This window comes from Fukomys damarensis, unplaced genomic scaffold (assembly GCF_012274545.1).
Source record: "Fukomys damarensis isolate Sample0158 unplaced genomic scaffold, DMR_v1.0_HiC HiC_scaffold_9, whole genome shotgun sequence".
Classification (NCBI taxonomy): domain Eukaryota; kingdom Metazoa; phylum Chordata; class Mammalia; order Rodentia; family Bathyergidae; genus Fukomys; species Fukomys damarensis.
The window spans coordinates 33,591,267-33,609,886 of NW_022900921.1; the positions used below are offsets into that span (position 1 = coordinate 33,591,267).

Sequence of the window (18,620 nt, forward strand, 5' to 3'; positions counted from 1 at the left end):
AACCTTCATATGAATCTTGAAGGAAAAAGTTTTATCCCTAGCAAAAAAGGAAAATCCAACTCTTCAAGACACATTAACATTTTACCCTAAAATTGTTCTACTACAGGAAAATCACTGGGATAAAGCAAAACACATTGGATGATCATGGCCTAGACGGACAATATACCCATTTAGTTTTTCCGATAAATTGGCTCTAGGATTAGCAACATAGTTGGAAAAGTACAACATATCACTTTTATTGTGCTTATCTGTTTACCAAGTCTTCTCTGCTAGACTGCAAGATGATCGAGTCTTATTCATCCCTTACTATTCTATATGCCCCTGTATGTTGTAGTGGTCATTAATATGCAATTTATTAGCTTCCTTGTATTTTAGTTTGCATCTCTAGACTGGAAAGGTTATATTTGGAATATCTGTCACAGTTTGATAATAATGTAATTTTTTGTGTATGCTTTTCCTCCTAATTACCCAATCTAAGTTATTTTTTAATGAACTGATTTTTGGTTTGGGTTTTCTCCTTCCTCTTATTTATTTATTCTTTTCCAACTGCTGCTTAACCTAGAGCCCATTTGTAAGAAAAATTAATTCAGCCAGAGTACTGTAATGGAGACCACAAGATTTTGCCTTCTCAGAAAGTTTTGGAGCCATCAGATTTTTCTCTGTACAACTACAGCTATATCCCTCTTGACCAAGGGGATAACCAATGACATAATCTCTGCTGAAATCAAGGCTAGGCTCAGATGTACCGGGACATACATTTTTTGAGTAACAAATTGCTCAAATTGTTTCACAGCAAGTCTCTGGAATCTACTCAAGGGTAATTTCAAGCTTTTCAAAACTGGACATGCACAGTAAAAGCCAGTTTTCTGTCAAGATCTTTTGACTTTATAAGTTCAAAATCACCTGGGAAGAACACAATTTATCCAGAAATGAAATATGTCACCTATGAATAGACATAATGTTCTATGACTGCTCAAAAGTCCCTAAAACTTGCTCTTTTCACTATTTAATCAATATGCAGCTTCTTCCTCTGATAAATCCCCCATAACAAATGACAGGGAGACAGATCTGAGTTTACAGCCCCTAATCTTCCTACTTTCTTGAGAGTTGACCATGCAATAAAATGCACTCTCCCTCCTTTTTTCTTTTCTTTTTTGGAAAATCTGGTTCCATAATACATCAGCTTCTACGCACATAGGCAGTGTGGGCCCTTGCCTGCAATATCTATCAACAGCTCCTCCATACCCAATCTCATTTAACTCAGGCCCATTAAAGAATCATGCCATCATAATCATACTATGGTTTCAGAAGAAAATCCAAGACCATCTTCTATCCCTTGGTGATACACACTCTACAAATATTCCAATTGAAGGAGAGAGTGAAGATGTTGAGAGGAGATATCTGACAGGACAAAGTCCCGGGAGAGACAAAAGATATAAGACTAATGAATATACAGAATGTTAAAAACAGGTATTTTTATTCATGTTTTATACTTTACAAACCACCTTCCCCCATATTTCTTATCATTTTATTTATTTATTTATTTATTTATTTATTTAATTTTTTTTTTTTTTGGTTTTTTGAGACAGGGTCTCACTATGTAGTTGAGACTGACCTGGATCTCACTGTGTAGCCCAGGCTGGTCTTGAACTCACAGCGACCCTCCTGCCTCAGCTTCCCCCAAGTGCTGGGATTATAGGCGTGTGCCACCATGCCCAGCTTCTTATCATTTTAAAGACAGACAATTACTTCTGATCTGTGGATGAGGAAACCCTGGAGTCAAGGTAACACAGCTGGCGTCAAGGCCAAGCACCAAACATTGATCTATTCCTCCTATTTTATCACACTGGCAGAATCATGGAGACAACAAATGAGCACATATAATCTGCTCTGCTTAAGAGGAAAATGAACTTCATCAGAAAGCCTACAAGATCTAGGCTTGTTCTTTCTAAGCAGAATGAAAGCTTATTTACTTCTGGTGGAAATTTCAACTTGACAGAGTGCAGGCAATTGATGTGTTGACAAACTTAATAACAATTATCTCATTTTTCTGATTCTGCTGAAAGTGAAGAAAAACGTGAGAGAGGAGACTATATTAATGTTTGTACCGAACATAAGTAGCATATGTTTTATGAATATGATTAAGAACAATTACATTAAGGAAGGTAAGTAAAATTTTTCATCTCTTCTTGAATTTACTGATTCACATTTAAGTCTCTGCACCTCTCTGATTAGCCTTTTAGTGTTATACAAAGAATAAGGGCCGGGGATTTAGCTCAGCAGTCTGGTGGCCTGCCTTGCAAGCCCAAGGACCTGAGTTCAATCCCTGGCACCAAAAAAAAAAAAAAAAAAAAAAAACCAACAACAACAAAAAAACCATATATATATATATGGCCTGTTGTTTTCTAAGAATAGCATAAGAAATAATCCCAAAATATTTTCATGTGGCTAACACTTGAATAGATTACTAGAAAATATTGTGTAAATACTCTGGCTTGAATAATCCCTTAATGATTACTGACCAAGAGCCTTCAAATAGATACAAAAGTGTCAAAAGGCAAAAGTAAGGAAGTGACAAGATAATCTATTTACACTAAGGGTTGAATAAACTTCAGAAATTTATACTGAAGACACTGTGATATTTAAAGAAACTAAAGAATAATGTAATACATTATATTTAAGATGTCTCACCATGGGATTCAAGTCCAGCTCCCTGTGCCAGCCCATTGTCATAGGACTGAAAAAGAAAAGTTCTGTTTAGTTTAATACTGAAATATTAAGATGCCACTGTATTAACTTTTAAAATCTCTTTTATCTTTATTTCTCTTTTGTATCTTCCAAAATATACACTTTTCTCCACTAAGTAGAACCAGTCACTTTCAAAATACTTGATCTTTGTCTTCTTCACAGACTACATACACTTGACACATTCTGAAAGTAGACTGCTGACAGTACTTACATATTTAATTTCTATCCAAAAAAAAAGCTTTGACCCTTTAATCTTCCCCCATTTGCAAGTATAGGTAAGCTGAATGAAAATGTGAGGATTTTATAGTTATAAAACTTTATAAACATGAAACAAACCTATTATGAGGCAATTTTGATTTTTTGAAAATAATAGTACCTGCCTAAATTCCAGTCTACCTACATATCCTCCAAAATCAAAACAAAAAAACAAGACACAATATCAAGCTTCATATTAAGTTTTAGAAAAAGAAACACCAAATCCCACTAAGCTATCTTTCATATCTCTGATACATCTGCAGAGAACAAAGGTGATTTATGAAAAACTATGAGTAAGAAAGGAAGAGAAGCTAGCATGGTGGCTATGAATGTAATCTCAGCACTTTAGAAGGCTGAGGGAAGAGGATCTCAAGTTTGAGCCCAGTCAGGGCAATTTAATGACTTGGTGAGACCCTGTATCAAAATAAAAATAATAATAATAAAAAAAAACCCTAGCATTGTAAGAGAAAAGAAAGAGTGAGATGTAAAGAAGCTAATAGATAGGTCTGATATTGATTTAAAATCATTGCTTAAAAGGGAAATTCTATTAAACCCATAAGCTGTATTTCAAATAAGTAATTTACAAAAAAATACAACCATATTAAAAAGAAAAAATAAATGAACCTATGGCATTAGACTGAAATCTGAGGTATCAGGGTTTTTAATAAATGGAGTGATAAAAAGATACAGAAACAGACTGTGTGTACATTTTTGTAAGGGCACGTCTATTTGTATATACAAATACACACATTCCCTAACACTAGCTACTGAGAGAAGGCCTGGAATTAATGATACCTCAATAGCAGTAAGAAATGACTAATTTCAGAACTAAGACTGGAAAAGTAAAAGATGAACCTGAAATACTTGTGACAGAAAGCAAGGAGGTCCTTAAACAATGAAGTGAACATATCAAAAGGGCAGGGCCAGGGATTTAGCTCAGTGGTTCCACTGCTTGCCTTGCAAGTGCAAGGTCCTGAGTTCAATTCGTGATACCAAAAAAACCCAAAAAGGGCAATGGACCTGCTAAAAAAGGTTCTCATTGGCCAATTTGAGACAATGTATACATCGAAATATGTAACGATATTAAGAGATTATAATCCACTAAATAAAATAAGAATCTAGAGCCTACCATGATACAAACATGTAAATAAAGAAATGGAAAAAGCTTTTTCTAGTAGTAGAATTTCAAGTAAGGGTTAAGGGATGTAGGAGGGATGCTAGGGCTAGAAAGTCATCAATGTATACCAACACCACCAATGGGTAAATGTATGAGAGGACATTTACACAATCTCCAAATATCTCACAATGAGATGCAAAATAATTACAAGGAAAATTCCACCAACTTTAACAAAGAAAACTGACATATACCATCTTAACCAAACGAGCAAAAATAGAGCAAATCACACAGTGCACCTTCAGATATAATGCAGGGAGCAAACAGTATTATTTCTGTACTATTCATGGCAAATGGGTATCAATACTCTCCTGTCTGACAAAAATCTTATTTCTTCTTAATATTCCTTTACGAGTCACTTCTTTCTGTACCCACAAGCATTTAAGAATATGTGCTATTATACAGACTACAAAACCTGATCCAGTTACATACTCAGTTAAAACCAACTCCATTCCTCTAAGAACATATACTTTCATTTTAAGATACTAAAATTCTGACAAGAGGTTGAATTACAGTTTTACATATTTTAATTTAGAAAATTATAAAGTAATTTATAAAGTAAACCTGGAAAGAAGCACTATTTGTCCAATTTTGTATATGAGGTGAAACAGAGGAAAAGAATTTCAGTGAAGACTAAGCTTTCCCTACTACTGCCAATAAAAAAGATGAAACTGTGTGAAAGAATAACATTTCTACTAATATTATCCTTAAACTGCAGGTTTAAAAAAAATCACATGAAAGTATTAAATTTTATGGCTAATGGGTCAATCTACTCTTTTAAAATTATTTCTAGACCAAACAGTCATTATTTCTATTATTATTATTATTATTACTATTATTATTATTTTGGTACTGGGGATCAAACTCAGGACCTTGCGCTTGTGAGACAGATGGTGGAATCACTGAGCTAAATCTCTGGAAAAAGTCAGTATTTCTATATGGTATTCTGATACACGATACACTATACCAAGAAAGCAATCTTATTGCCCTTATTTCCAAATTCTTGGTGGAGGACATAAGGCATACATTATATTGTAGCACCAGCAATAATGACCTAGTCAATTTTATCAACATAACTCACCATACTTCTTCTAATATAGTTGATGGCTTTTTTCATATCCATGCCTGACCAGTTGTTCAGCATATAGCAAATACAGGAAGCACAGTACACAAATCGCATGTCATTTTCACTGCCTTCAGGTACTGCACAAAAACTGAAAAGAGTAACAATAATATTATTTTCTATTAACACTGGACTGCAAGGTTAGAAAAACAGCTACTTCACGTTTTTACTTACAAAAAAATTCACTAATTAAAAAGATATTCCGGGACAGGGATTTAGCTCAGTGGTTCTGCCGCCTGCCTTGCAAGTGCAGGGACCTGAGTTCCATCCCTGGTACCAAAAACAAAACAAAACAAAACAAAAAACCAACAAAAAACATATTCTAACTGTAACAGCATTAACTTGAATAATATAAAACAATCTCTCAGTCATCATTCTATTTCAAAGTTCTGATTCCTGGGTAGTATCACAATAACCTTGCTACTCCTTCCCAGATGTTGCCCTCAGGGTAAGCTTTTTTACTCCTAAGATGGGAAGTTGTAACATAATGGCAGAAAAAGTAGCACGCAAAACATGGCATCTATTGGTTAATAAGAAATTCCTGTCCATGTCTTCCTGTGTGGAATTTCTTTTAAATGTATTTGCCATTAACAATTAATTGTTCAGCCATATTGTGTTTTGTTAGATACTTAGTTTTCAAGAGGTAATAATCTGTGTTCCATATTTATTTATTATCTGCAAACTAAGATGAGGTGGCAGTAATCAAGGACAATCCTGGCATGAGTCACATGTTCTAGTTGAAGTAAATACCTAGTTTTATAGTATTTCCAAATGTCAACTTATTCTGTATATCTAAACATTTCTCCCTCATCAAGATCAGTGTTTTGAAAATACTGACAGGAAAACAGATTCAGATGGAGCACAAAGACGTAAAAACACAGTAGGGTTTGTTTTGGTCCTTTGCTCAGCATCACTACTACTTTATCACTTTGGAAATTTAAAAATAATACTATAAACATAGGTGCACATATATCACTGTGATATGATTCTTTTAATTCTTTTGGAAAGATACCCAACAGAGGGATGGCTGGGTCAAATGGAACCTCTAGTCCAAGCTCTTTGAGGTATCTCCATATTGATTTCCATAGTGGTTGCACCAGTCTGCACTCCCACCAACAATGGAGAAGGGTTCCTTTCTCCCCACAACCCCACCAACATTTGTTATTGTCTGATTTCTTGATAGCACCCATTCTTTGTCAGGTGAGGTGGAATCTCAGTGTTGTTTTCATCTGCATCTCTCGAATGATCAGTGATGTGGAACATTTTTTCATATATTTACTTGCTGCTTTTACTTCTTTGTCTGAGAAATGTCTGTTCACTTCAGATGCCCATTTTTGAATTGGCCTTTATGTTGGGGGGGCTGATAGAGTTCTTTATATATTCTAGATAACAGTCCTTTGTCTGAGGAGCAGCTGGTAAAAATTTTTTCCCACATTGTAGGATGTCTCTTAGTTCTACTGATGGCTTCTTTTGCAGTGCAGAAGCTTTTTAATAAGATGAGATCCCAGTTGTTGATTCTTTCTGCTAGTTCCCACACTACTGAGGATTTGTTCATAAAATCTTTTCCTATGCCAATATCTTCAAGAATTCTGCCTAACTTATCTTCCAGCAAATTTAGTGTTTCTGTTTTAATATTTAGATCTTTAGTCCATTTGGATTTAATTTAGAGCATGGTGAAAGATAAGGGTCCAGTTTTAATCTTTAGCAGGTTGAGATCCAGTTTTTCCAATACCATTTATTAAAGAGGCTATTTATTAAAGAGGATGGTTGGCTCCTTTGTCAAAGATGACATAGTTGAGTACAACTGGATTTGTTTTTCTGTCTTCCAATCTGTTCCATTGATCCTCAGATCTGTTTCTTTGCCAGTACCATGCTGTTTTTAATCACAGTGGCTTTGTAGTATAGTTTCAAATTGGGAATTGTTATATGCGCTACCATGTCTCTGTTGGCTAGGATGGCGTCTGCTATTCTAGGTCTCTTGTGGTTCCAAATGAATTTTTGGATTCTTTTTTCTAGTTCTGTGAAATGATATATGTGCACCTATATTTATATCGGCACAGTTTGTAAGAGCTAAAACTTGGAAACAGCCCATTTGCTCATCACTTGGAAATTGGATAAAGAAGATGTGGTTTTTCTATAAAATGGAATACTACTCAGCCATAAAGAATGGGAAATTAAAGTCATTCATAGGAAAATGGATACATTTTGAGGATATACTCCTAAGTGAAATAAGTCACACGTGTAAATACTGAATAGTTTCTCTGGTGTGAAAAACTATAATAGTACATAAGATCCTAATGATATAATTGACAATGTGAAATAGGAAGAAAAGGGTTAAAGGTGTAGGGAAAGTGGGAAGGGTAGGGGAAAGGTAATAAGGGAAAAGAAAAAAATATGAGAAAATGAAAAAATGGAAATAAAGTGTTTGTAAACGGGGAGGGGAGGAGTGGATGAAGGGAAGACAGGGACAAGGGGAAAACAATGAGAACCAAGACCTGTGACATAAAGGTACAAGATCCCAATAATGAATGTAACTGTACTGTATACTTAAAATGTACCAATAGACTCAATTTAAAAAAAATAAAATAAAAGTAATACTAATGATAAGTTACTATAAGTTCATCCAAACCACAGTCTTTGGACTGAGCTATATCCATACTTTTCTATTTTTTATTTTGAGACAAGTTCACCCTAAGTAACTCAGGCCGTGCTCATATTTATGATTCCCTTGGTCTGGGGATTTAGCTCAGTGGTGCTGCGCCTGCCTTGCAAGCACAAGGTCCTGAGTTCAACCCCTATTTAAAAAAAAAATTATGATTCTCCTGCTTTACCCTCCCAGTGTTCTGGGATTATAGGCATGTGTCCCCATATTCAAATTTAAGAATTATTGTTATGATTTTTATTATTATTTTTTGAGACAGGATCTTACTAGGCTGGCCTAGACCTCACTATGTAGAAAGGCTGGCCTCAAACTCAGTGATCCTCCTACCTCATTCTCCCAAGAAAAACTATTTTTTAACTTAAAACTATTGGAAGATTCCTTAGACATGACACAAAACCATCAAATATTAGCATAATAACTTTTTTCTATCTCTTGAAAATGTTATTCAAACTATCTAAACTTAAAAACATGACATTCGAAGTTTATCCCCTTCTCCTCCAGTAGTAATTCCAAGGAACAAAAGTTTAGACTAACTATACCTTAACTTCAAAATAGCCTTTTTTTCATCTAGAAGGTAAATTAACAATAAAAACAAAGGAGTTCTGCTACTATAAAACTTTTATTTTCCCTCACATACACACAAAAAAATCAACAGTTTTTTTGACTAATCACTTAACTATGTATACAATAAACTTTCAGTGGTTCTAATAAAGATTATATAATTTTCAAAATATTTAGTATAGTACTATATTCTTTTTTGTAAGCTCCAAAATATTCTTATTCTTAAAAAAATTAACAATAAATGACTCATACCTTCCATCTTCCAGCTGAAGGGCTCTCAAACCCGCTAAACAAGCTTCTTTATTTACTCGGCCTAAGTCATCTCCAAGAATAACTAAACATGAAAGGCCAGTATAGGTCATTGCTATGTGACCACTATCATATGGATGAGCTGTTCCAGGGTTCTAAATTAAAAAAGAATAGTATGTTAATGAATCAAAATAAAAATTAATTCCATTAACTAGTTTGAGACCTTTTTTTTTTTTGTACCAGGGATTGAACTCAGGACCTTATACTTATGAGGCAGGCGTGGTGCTGCTGAGCTAAATCCCCACTCAGCCCATGATATAAGATTTTAATAAATAGGAAACGTGAATGTTGCTTACACTGAATTTTATAGACATCCAATGGAGAAATATAAACTTCCATTTTTATATATGTCTCAATAACATGTAACTATGACTGCATAAATTCTAAGCTATGTAAGGTTTTTTTTTTGAGACAGGGTCTTGCTATTGTCCAGGCTGGCCTCAAACTTGCAATCTTCCTGCCTCAAAATCTTGACATGGGCCACCACCAGGTTAAATAATTTTATAACTCAGCTCAGAGACCTCAAAGTTTATGGGAAAAGTTTTATTTGACTAAACCTAATTATGAACTTCACAATTAACCAAATCTACCACTTTAAGTCTTATAAAGCTAGAAAAAGCATAGTCTTTAGAACAAAAATGACCTGTACAAAAAATAACTTCGTTTATGGCACAAATTTAAATGCCATATTAGTAATCACCATATTAAAAAGTACACTGGAAAACCTTACTGCTCTGTTGTCACATAAAGTTGGATTTATTTGAATCTCTAATACAAGCTAGCTCTTAGAACAGCAAAAACCCCACAAAATGCAAAGAGCTCAAATACTCAAGCTGAAAAATTATCTAGAAATAAAATAACATAACTTTGGCTATATAGACCTCAAATGTGTTACTGATTTCAAAGAACGTTTTGTGAAGCCTACGTTCTTGCAGAGGAATTAACTACAAGATTGGCAATTGCAGAGCTGGGATGTCAGACTAAGAGACTCATATTACCATAATGCACAGGTGGGATTAACTTGATTTACTAATTGTTTCAATAAAAGATAACAAAATAGTTATCAAAGATATCTGAAACTTTATAAAATATGTGACTCCTTGTAGGAAATCTAAAGACACTGAGGTTGGCATTGCCACAGACAAAATTTCAATCTAAAAATGGTTTATTGTGCTAAATAATGTTATACTCCACAATACACAAAATCATATACTTTTATAATTTCAAATAATCAGCTGATTATTTTAAAAATATTTCATTCGAAATATGTAAAACGTCATGCTACACAATTGATTCCTCAATTTAAGAGTTTTATTTTGATGAAGTAAGCATATACTGTGTACTTAATTAATCTTCCCATAAGTTTCCTTTCTTTTTAAATTTGAGTTTACCAATAACTGACTCAAATGCTAAAATAGTGCTCAAAATGCCAGACGGTTAAAATAGATTCCTCCACCTCCTATAAGTAAATGTTAACTTGTACAATCACTGAGAGGCATTAAATCCTGGCTCTACTACTTACTGACTTGCTCCATTTTTCCACTGTGGAAAAGGGAGACACTAGTAGCCATCACACAGGATTATTGTGAGGATTAAATAAGGAACTGTCTGAAAAGATGTTAGTTATTTAATAATGATATATTTCTCTAAATGGTCTCACAAATTTACCACATAAACTTTCATCAAGACATCTTTCATCCTAAGTCCCTTCTTGAGCACTCAAGTTTTAATTCACTTGGCTATTCTATCTCATATTTATAATAGACTTCTTAGAGCTCCTTAATATATTTCATTTTTTGTCACTTAAATAACTGCTATATATACATTAAAAAAAAAAAAAACCTGTAGAGGACCCAAACATGAAACAAATGTAGAACTTAGCCTTAAGGGCAAAAAAGAGGTCTGATCAAATAATTACAATACAAAAGAGACTACTGTAAATGGTCAAAGAGGAGATATAATAATACATAGGGATTATAGAGATTCTTCTTTGCAGCAGAAGAGAAGCCCAAATAGGTACACTTGAAGAAGGCATAACAGGTAAATATAAAAGCAAAGCACAGAAGGATAATTCTCCAGCACATATTAAAATACCATAAAGAATTTAACAGAGAATATAGGATGTATGAAGAAAATCAGTAAGAAAGTGGGTTGGAAGACCTGTCAACATTTCTCCAAAAGTGGTCTATGTATGGCCACTAACAGTGCTGGGAATTGATCAGATAAGTCAACAATCAATGTGGTGCTTTCTGATAAAAAGCAACAAAGCCACTGTAGTGATGTGTGCACAGTCTGTCTCCTGGACTCCTATGTACCACACTAAGTTACAACTTCTTGTTGCTCTCTGTGATTCCACCTGGAGTCACTAGCTCCTCCTCCTATTGAGAATTCAGGTAAACACACAGCATGGAGTGAGACCCAGCTTCCCAGAAGATGACAGGGTCCAGGTGTATCAAGTACCAAAAATGGGTTTCATGAGAATCTGTAAGCCAGGGGTAAAAATGGTTTCTTCAACACTAATTACTGTTTTTAAAATATCTTGTGGGCTGCGTGTAGTGGGCTGCACCTCTGGTTCCAGGTACTCAGGTGGACTCACTTGAGTCCAGGAGTTTGGGGCCAGCTTGGGCAAACAAAAAGATACTCACCTCAAAACAAACAAACATCCAGGTGTGTACTCTGGGAAACTGAGGCAAGTCAACCCCAGACCAAGGTCAACACCAAATCAGGCAATTTAGTGAATTAGTAAGACCCTGTCTCCAATCAAACAAAGGGCTGAAGATGTAGCTCAGTATGAAGGTCCTGAGTTCAATTCCTAGTACTTTGCAGCCAGAGGCTTTGGAACCAGCCCACGTCAATATAAAAAGCAGTGAATTCTGTACTACGAAAAAAAGAGAAACACCAAAAAATGCAATACAGGGGTGGGGATTTAGCTCAGTGGGTCTGCCGCCTACTCCACAAGCACAAGGACCCGAGTTCAATCCCCAGTACAAAAAAAAAAAATCCAATACAAAAATAAAATGTCTTGGTGGTAGAGACCATTCTTTAAAAGTAATGTTATTACCCCTAGTATTGGTATACATCTGCATATGGTCTAGTATGCAATGGTCATCATTAACAATGTCATGACACCAAGATACACAATTCATTATGACTAGCCAAAAAGGTCACTTTTCTTCAGTACTGGCTTAAGTTAGAAAATGTATGTATGACAAAAAGAAGCACTTAATGAGTCCTTTGTTTTTACAAGCCATGCTAACCACAAAGGGCACATGACTGTGGAGACATTTTGGTAAAAGCATATTTACTCTGACATAGGTAAGCTGGTCTATAGATTCAGGCAAAGGAAGAAATGGAAGCAGCTCTTAGATCCAAAAATCACTATTTATTCCAAAATATTAAAGTAAAATACAGAAAAACTGGCAGCACTTCAGCTTTTAGTGGATATAAATCTTCATATATTCAGTGGAATCAGACACTGGCTTATGATCATTATATTAGAGAATGACTCCATAGGAGTAAGTTTCTGTTTTGTGGAGACTCTTTAAATGAAAAAGATGACGCTTTTCCCCACTTGCTACTATAGAAAAATATTGTTGATTTTAAACACAAATGGAATACCCAAAGTTCTAGGTCTGTTCCTTTGAAGAAGAAGAAAAAAAGCTCTTCAGTTTGTTAGGATTCACTGCTTTTTATATTGACATGGGCTGATTTCAAAGCCACTGGCTGCAAAGCTGAAGGAAGTTTTCCCTGTTGCCATAAATGTCATAAAATTAATTACTGTCTGTATCTGCAACCATTGCCTTGAGAAGAGTATTTTCTTTTATTCCTCAGTGAAGAACCAAAGTCCTATAATACATGGAAGTTTACTGGCTTCTTAGAAAGCAAGTATCACAGTACTTTATTTCTATTTTCTCCAGAAAATCATCAATAATTTTCGCACAAACACACATGCAAGTGTTCAGTAGTAGAAGAGACATTAAGTTTTCATAATAATTAATATATATTTTTGCATGTTTATGTACTGTAAATTCTTTCAGAGAAAGAGGTATAGATTTCTCTTGAGGTTTCAGTTTATAGTATTTTAGGCATACAGAAATCTGGAAATGTACTTCTTTCTGAGTAATTTCTTAGTTTTCTTTCTCACTAAAATCCTCCTAACATCCCCTCTCCTACTGATCCCAAGAGAACTAACCTTTGATGGATTGAATGGAATACCCAGGTATGAAGAGCCTCGGAAACCACAGCGATTTAGATTTGACCCTAGAAAATAAAACATACTTATTTAAAAATCACCTTATTTTTGTGCAGATTCTAAAGCAGTTTAATCACACAATCTTTCAGAAACAGAGTACTTAGTTCCAAGTCTTTGTTATTATCTCCATTTCATGCTAGCCAAAGTTGATACTTACCATGTGTCAGGTCCATTTTAGGTGCTTTATTGGTCTATCATTTGATTTCCATACCAGTTATAAACAAGATAGTGACTACCTATAGTATACTTTTTATCTATAGCCCATCTCAATGCATACAAAATACTTTCACACCTTTTCTACATGGCTATTTTTCACGTGACCAATATGTTCAATTTCCCATTGTATACAACAGAAAACAGAAGAGACATGTTCAATGCAACATCTAACAAAGAACAAGGTCTCAAACTCCAGTTTCTCATCCAGTATCTTTTAACTTTAACCCAGTGCTTCTTTACAAATAAATAAGCTAAAGCTATAAACTGCTCTATAGCCACAGAAAAGATGTGGACTTTGCATTTCAGTATCAGACAGACCTTTGTTCTGAATTCCTGGCTTTGAAGTACACGGAATACTATGTTAACCCTTATTCTCTACTCATCCAAAGTGTATTTATTCATACTTTTTTTTCTTATCTGGAAATTTTCATTTTTCATGATGTCAATAGAAAATATTACAAACTTGAGAAAATTACATCCATATAATTACAGTTTTGATAGCTATTAGAAAATCAGCATAATAGATGCAGAAGGCAAGAAGATATCAGTAGAATTACAATACATTGCTAATAAAAATATCTAGTTGGTTTAAAAATAGTCTTTGATATTAGAAAACTTTAATTTCTCTTAAGACTGGCATTCAACTAATTTATAACTTTTTCACTCTCCCGTTTCTTCAAATTGAGCACTGTAGCTTATTCAGCTTTTTCTCTCTTGAAATACTTAAAACAGTAGCCTATACATTTCTCTCAAACAATTAGGAACCCTAAATTTAAAACTTCCCATCATTTTCTCTCTAGTGCCAAAAATTTTATTTAAAAGAGATACAACTGGTAACAAAAATTTCAGTTAACATGGTTCTCTTAATTTTATTAAAAAATTTTAAATTGGTAGGCACACATCTGTAATCCAGCCACTTGATAGGCCAAGGCAGGAGGGTATCAAGTATAAAGCCAGCCTGGGCAACTGAGTCCTTGTCTCAAAACAAAATTAAAAAGAAAGGGCTAGGAATGCAGTTCACTAGTAGAGCACTTGTCGAACGTGTGCAAGGCCCTGAGTTCAAACCCCAGTAAAACAAAACAAAACAAAAAAAACCTATCTCATTTCTCTTTTTGATGGGATAAAAGCTCTAATTCCATTTTTGACAATTCTGTCAGGTATAAGAGCTCAATAGAAAATCTGTTTCAAGTACAATTTATTTTCTTTAGAAGTAAATGAATAATGTAATGTTTCCTCATTATGAGTATTAGCTTGCTTTACTTAATAACTTCTGAAAAGTAGCAGAAATATTGATGCCAAAAGAATACCATATAAATAGTACATGCCTCTAATACAAGTACTCTAAGAGGCCAAGAGGATTGTGAGTTTGAGCTCAGCCTGGGACACTTAGCAAGTTAAAAAGAACTTGTCTAAAGATACAACAGGGCTCAGGATGTAGCTCAAGGCAAAGGCCCTGAGTTCAATCCCCAGTGCATCAATCACTACCACCACTACCACCAAACATCTAAGGTAGGACACTAGGGTATGGACACTGAAGAATCAACTCATCTTATTCTTCCTAACATTGTTCTATAGGTGAGTAACAACCCCTCTGAACCAGTTTTTGAACTAAGTATAGTAATATATCTCAAGTAATATCTTCCGGGGCTGGGGGATCTAGCTCAATGGTTCCGCCGCCTGCCTTGCAAGCGCAAGGACCCAAGTTCGATCCCTGGTACCAAAAAAAAAGAAAAAAATCTTCCAGGAGTCCTGTAAGAATTAAAGGATAGGTTCAGACTGTAACATTGTACTTTAGCCTGAGGGCTTAGTAAACAGTGACTGCCTATAATCAATTATACAGAAGGGGATTTAGCTTGGCACCAAACTGCCTTGCAAGTGCAAGGTCCTGAATCCGATACCCAGTACCACTTAAAAAATATATAATCAGTTATACAATTATATTTTAACAAAAGTGAAAGCAGGATTAACAGCTTTTATTCCAATTTATCAAGAAAAGTCTTTTAAAAGTAAAAATGCTTTTTCTTCCTTTTAAGAAAGCAGGATGCATACTGTCACAAAGAAAGCATTTATAATCTCATACACCTGTCAGTATATAGAAAATGACAATGTATAGGTTTTTCCCACTTCTGAATTGTCAGTGGACTATGAAGCTGGATAAAGAAAACAGTTTATTTCAGTATAAACAACAGGAAAAACAACAAAGATATATTAATATTAACATTTTAATGGAATGCTGACCAACATTAAATGCATGAGTACTCAAGAAAAATATTTATTCATTAAACTGAGTTATCAGTCACATGCTTACATTCCAACATTTTTTAAATGATGTTCATTAAGAGGTAACATTTTTACCACTCATAAATTTGTTGGACACCCCTTTCTGGCTCCTGTCAGGATTGCTTGCATTGTACTTTCCTTTATAATTCTGGTAATCTTACTTTTTTCACGATATTTAAGCATAAACGACATTCATTACAAATTTAAACTGGATAAATGATGCATACTCCTCCAGATAGTTTAATCTTTTTTAGAGGTCACTGAATAGCACAGCACCATCTAGTGTTTATACTAGGCAGCAGCAAAATAAACTGAAAGGTCCTTATGTGTTTTGTCTGCTTACTAGAAGCAATTATAGAGTTTTAAAAAAGCAGAGACATCTTTTGAGTCCCTTCATAGCCCTGCATAGAAACTGTGACTATAGAACATGAGCTATCATATTCTATAAAGAAAAACAATCGACAACTACTGATTTGATGAATGCATCCTCTACTTTTGTACAACCATAAAGGCTAATTAGTTTGTAACTTAGAAGTAGTTTAGATAGCAATATATCACAAAAACTCAAGTTACTTAAGAAAAATGAAATTGTGCAGACTAGAAAAGCAGCAAAAATGAGAATTTCTGCAAAGATGTATTACATGTAGGTGGGTTTATGTATAAAAGCATGTAGAGAAGTGTATTATTTGAGAATATGTGGTTAGCTATCATATCTGCACATTAAGACAATTACAAAGCTGACTCTTGCCTGATGATTTAGTTTATACCTCACATTAAAACTGTTACTTTTAAGCTAATAATAAACACCAACTATATTTCAAGGACTGTAAGAGAGAACATTTAGATAATCTTTAAAATGCTTATAAACTCACAGAGTTGTTTTAAATGACTAAAGGGAGTTACTTTTCATAGGAAATAGTGTATTTTCTCTATTCCAAGAGATAAGTGTATTATGATCAACTGAAAATAAACTAAAAATTATATCCAGGTTCTTGTAATAAAAGACAACTTTTGGGCTAAAGTCACACTATTAATGGTAGTTATACTGCTTAGATATAATTCAAAACTTCTATTTTATTTTTTTCCTATTAAGTTTATTGGTACAATTAAAGCAAACAAAATCTTGTACCTCTACATGATATGTCTTGGTTCCTATTTTTTTCCCCATTCCCCTGTGCCCCTCCTAAAACTTCTATTTTAAAAGTTAAGTTTCTTCACTAAGCAAGCAATTTTATTTTAAAATGTACATTTATAGTCTATAAATTTAGAAAAACAAGGTTTATCCAACTCCTTGTTTAAGGTTAAGAAAGACCCAAAGTAATAAAAAACTCTACAGCTAAAAATAAGTTTTTCATGTATTTATTTTCTTTCGTATATATGTATGTTTGCGTATGAGGGATCGAACTTGGGACCTTACGTTTGTGAAGCAGGTGGCGGAACCACTGAGCTAAATCCCTGGCCCTATTTTTTTTAAAAAGGCATATTTATTCAGCAACATGTCAGACTGTTACACTTAGCAATCAATACACAGGTTTAAAAAAAAAAAGGTCTATATTAAAAGTATTTGTTGAAATGCTTTACACTTTTCACAGAACAGAAACTAAATCATTTGTTTTACAGTTAGTCACAGACACAGTCCTTAAATTGTTTTGCCTGTATAAAAGTACTGGCCAATATGCCTTCTCTGTAGCAGCTGTGTCTTGCCATCACTGTGCTCGGCCAAGTTCACAATTCTGTTACCCGTAGTTTCCCCGTCACTTCTCTGGCTCTATTCCCCTAAACTAAAACCTGTCACTGCCATTGCCACTGCTGCGGCTGGAACCATCAGAGCAACCTTGGCTTCACGGTGTGTCAAAGTGCTGGCCTCCACCACCACAGAGGTCAGAGCTTCTTCCTCCAAAGTTTCTTCCCTTCATTGGTCCAAACTCTGAAGACTATTGTAACCATCAAAATTACTGTAGCTTCCACTATCACCAAAACTGCTTTGTTTGTTTGTTTTTCACAACTGGGGATGGAACCCAGGGCTCTGAATATGCTAATGCTAGGCAAGTGCTCTAGCACTGAGCTGAGCTCCAGCCCTTTCTTTTCTTTTTTCTTTTTTTTTTTTTGGTTTTGAAGATTGAACTTGGGATCTTGCATTTGCTAGGCAGGTGGCAGAACCACTAGGCTAAATCCTTGGCCCCAAAACTGCTTCTATGATTGCTGGGCATGGTGGCACACGCCTTTAATCCCAGCACTCGGGAGGCTGAGACAGGAGGATCGCTGTGAGTTCGAGACCAGCCTGGACTACATAGTGAATTCCAGGTCAGTCTCAACTGCATAGTGAGACCCAATCTCACAAAAAAAAAAAAAAAAAAAAAAAAAAAAAAAAAAAAAAAAGCAAATTCACTGTGCCATTCCCACGACTATCATATCCCCCCACCATGGAAGATATCAGAGCCACCATAACCTCTTCCATGACTAAAACTGTCAGTGTCTCTGAAACCACTTCTACAGTTGCCAAAGTTACCAGAACCACTCTGATCCTTTCATCTAGAGAAGCTCAAGACACCTCTTTCTTTGACATGGCTTTCCTTTCTTCACAGTTGTGCCCATTCACAGTATAGTATTTCTGGGTAATAATCTTACCATGGAATCATGGACATGGCTGTCAAAGGTCACAAAAGTAAAACCCCTCTTCTTTTGCTGCTTTCAATAATGATTCCAATCACTTCTATTTTCCTAGACTGTTCAAAATAATCTCACAGGTGATGTTCTTCAGTGTCTTCTTTAATGCCCCCAACAAAAACCTCCTTCAGTTAGTAGTACATGGTCTTTGAGAATCACCTGAAAAAAAATCTTCGGTTCCACGACCCTTTCAGCCACCATGTGTGGCTATACATTCATAGCTGTTTCCACCTCCTCCACAGTGGTATAAGTGACAAACGTAAAGCCTCTGGAGTGCTTGGTGTTTGGATCTCTCATTCTTACACAGTCTGAGAGTGCTCCCTATTGCTTAACTGGCTCTTGGGCTCTCCTCAATTGCTTCAAAGCTCACCAC

General features: G+C 34.9%; 1 protein-coding gene across 4 annotated transcripts in view; it reads right to left on the bottom strand.

Moving 5' to 3' along the window:
- The window catches only part of Pggt1b (protein geranylgeranyltransferase type I subunit beta), a 64,824-nt gene that overhangs the window by 21,633 nt on the left and 24,571 nt on the right, over positions 1-18,620 (bottom strand). For all 4 annotated transcript variants that reach the window (XR_778369.3, XM_010614129.3, XM_010614131.3 and 1 more), the window contains 4 exons: positions 13,025-13,092; positions 8,776-8,927; positions 5,259-5,391; positions 2,692-2,737 (listed from right to left, as the gene is read on the bottom strand). Coding sequence is in view for 3 of the 4 variants with exons in the window: in XM_010614129.3 (XP_010612431.1) it covers positions 2,692-2,737; positions 5,259-5,391; positions 8,776-8,927; positions 13,025-13,092 (399 nt within the window). In the remaining variant the exon portion in view is untranslated. The remainder of the gene's footprint in view (positions 1-2,691; positions 2,738-5,258; positions 5,392-8,775; positions 8,928-13,024; positions 13,093-18,620) is intronic.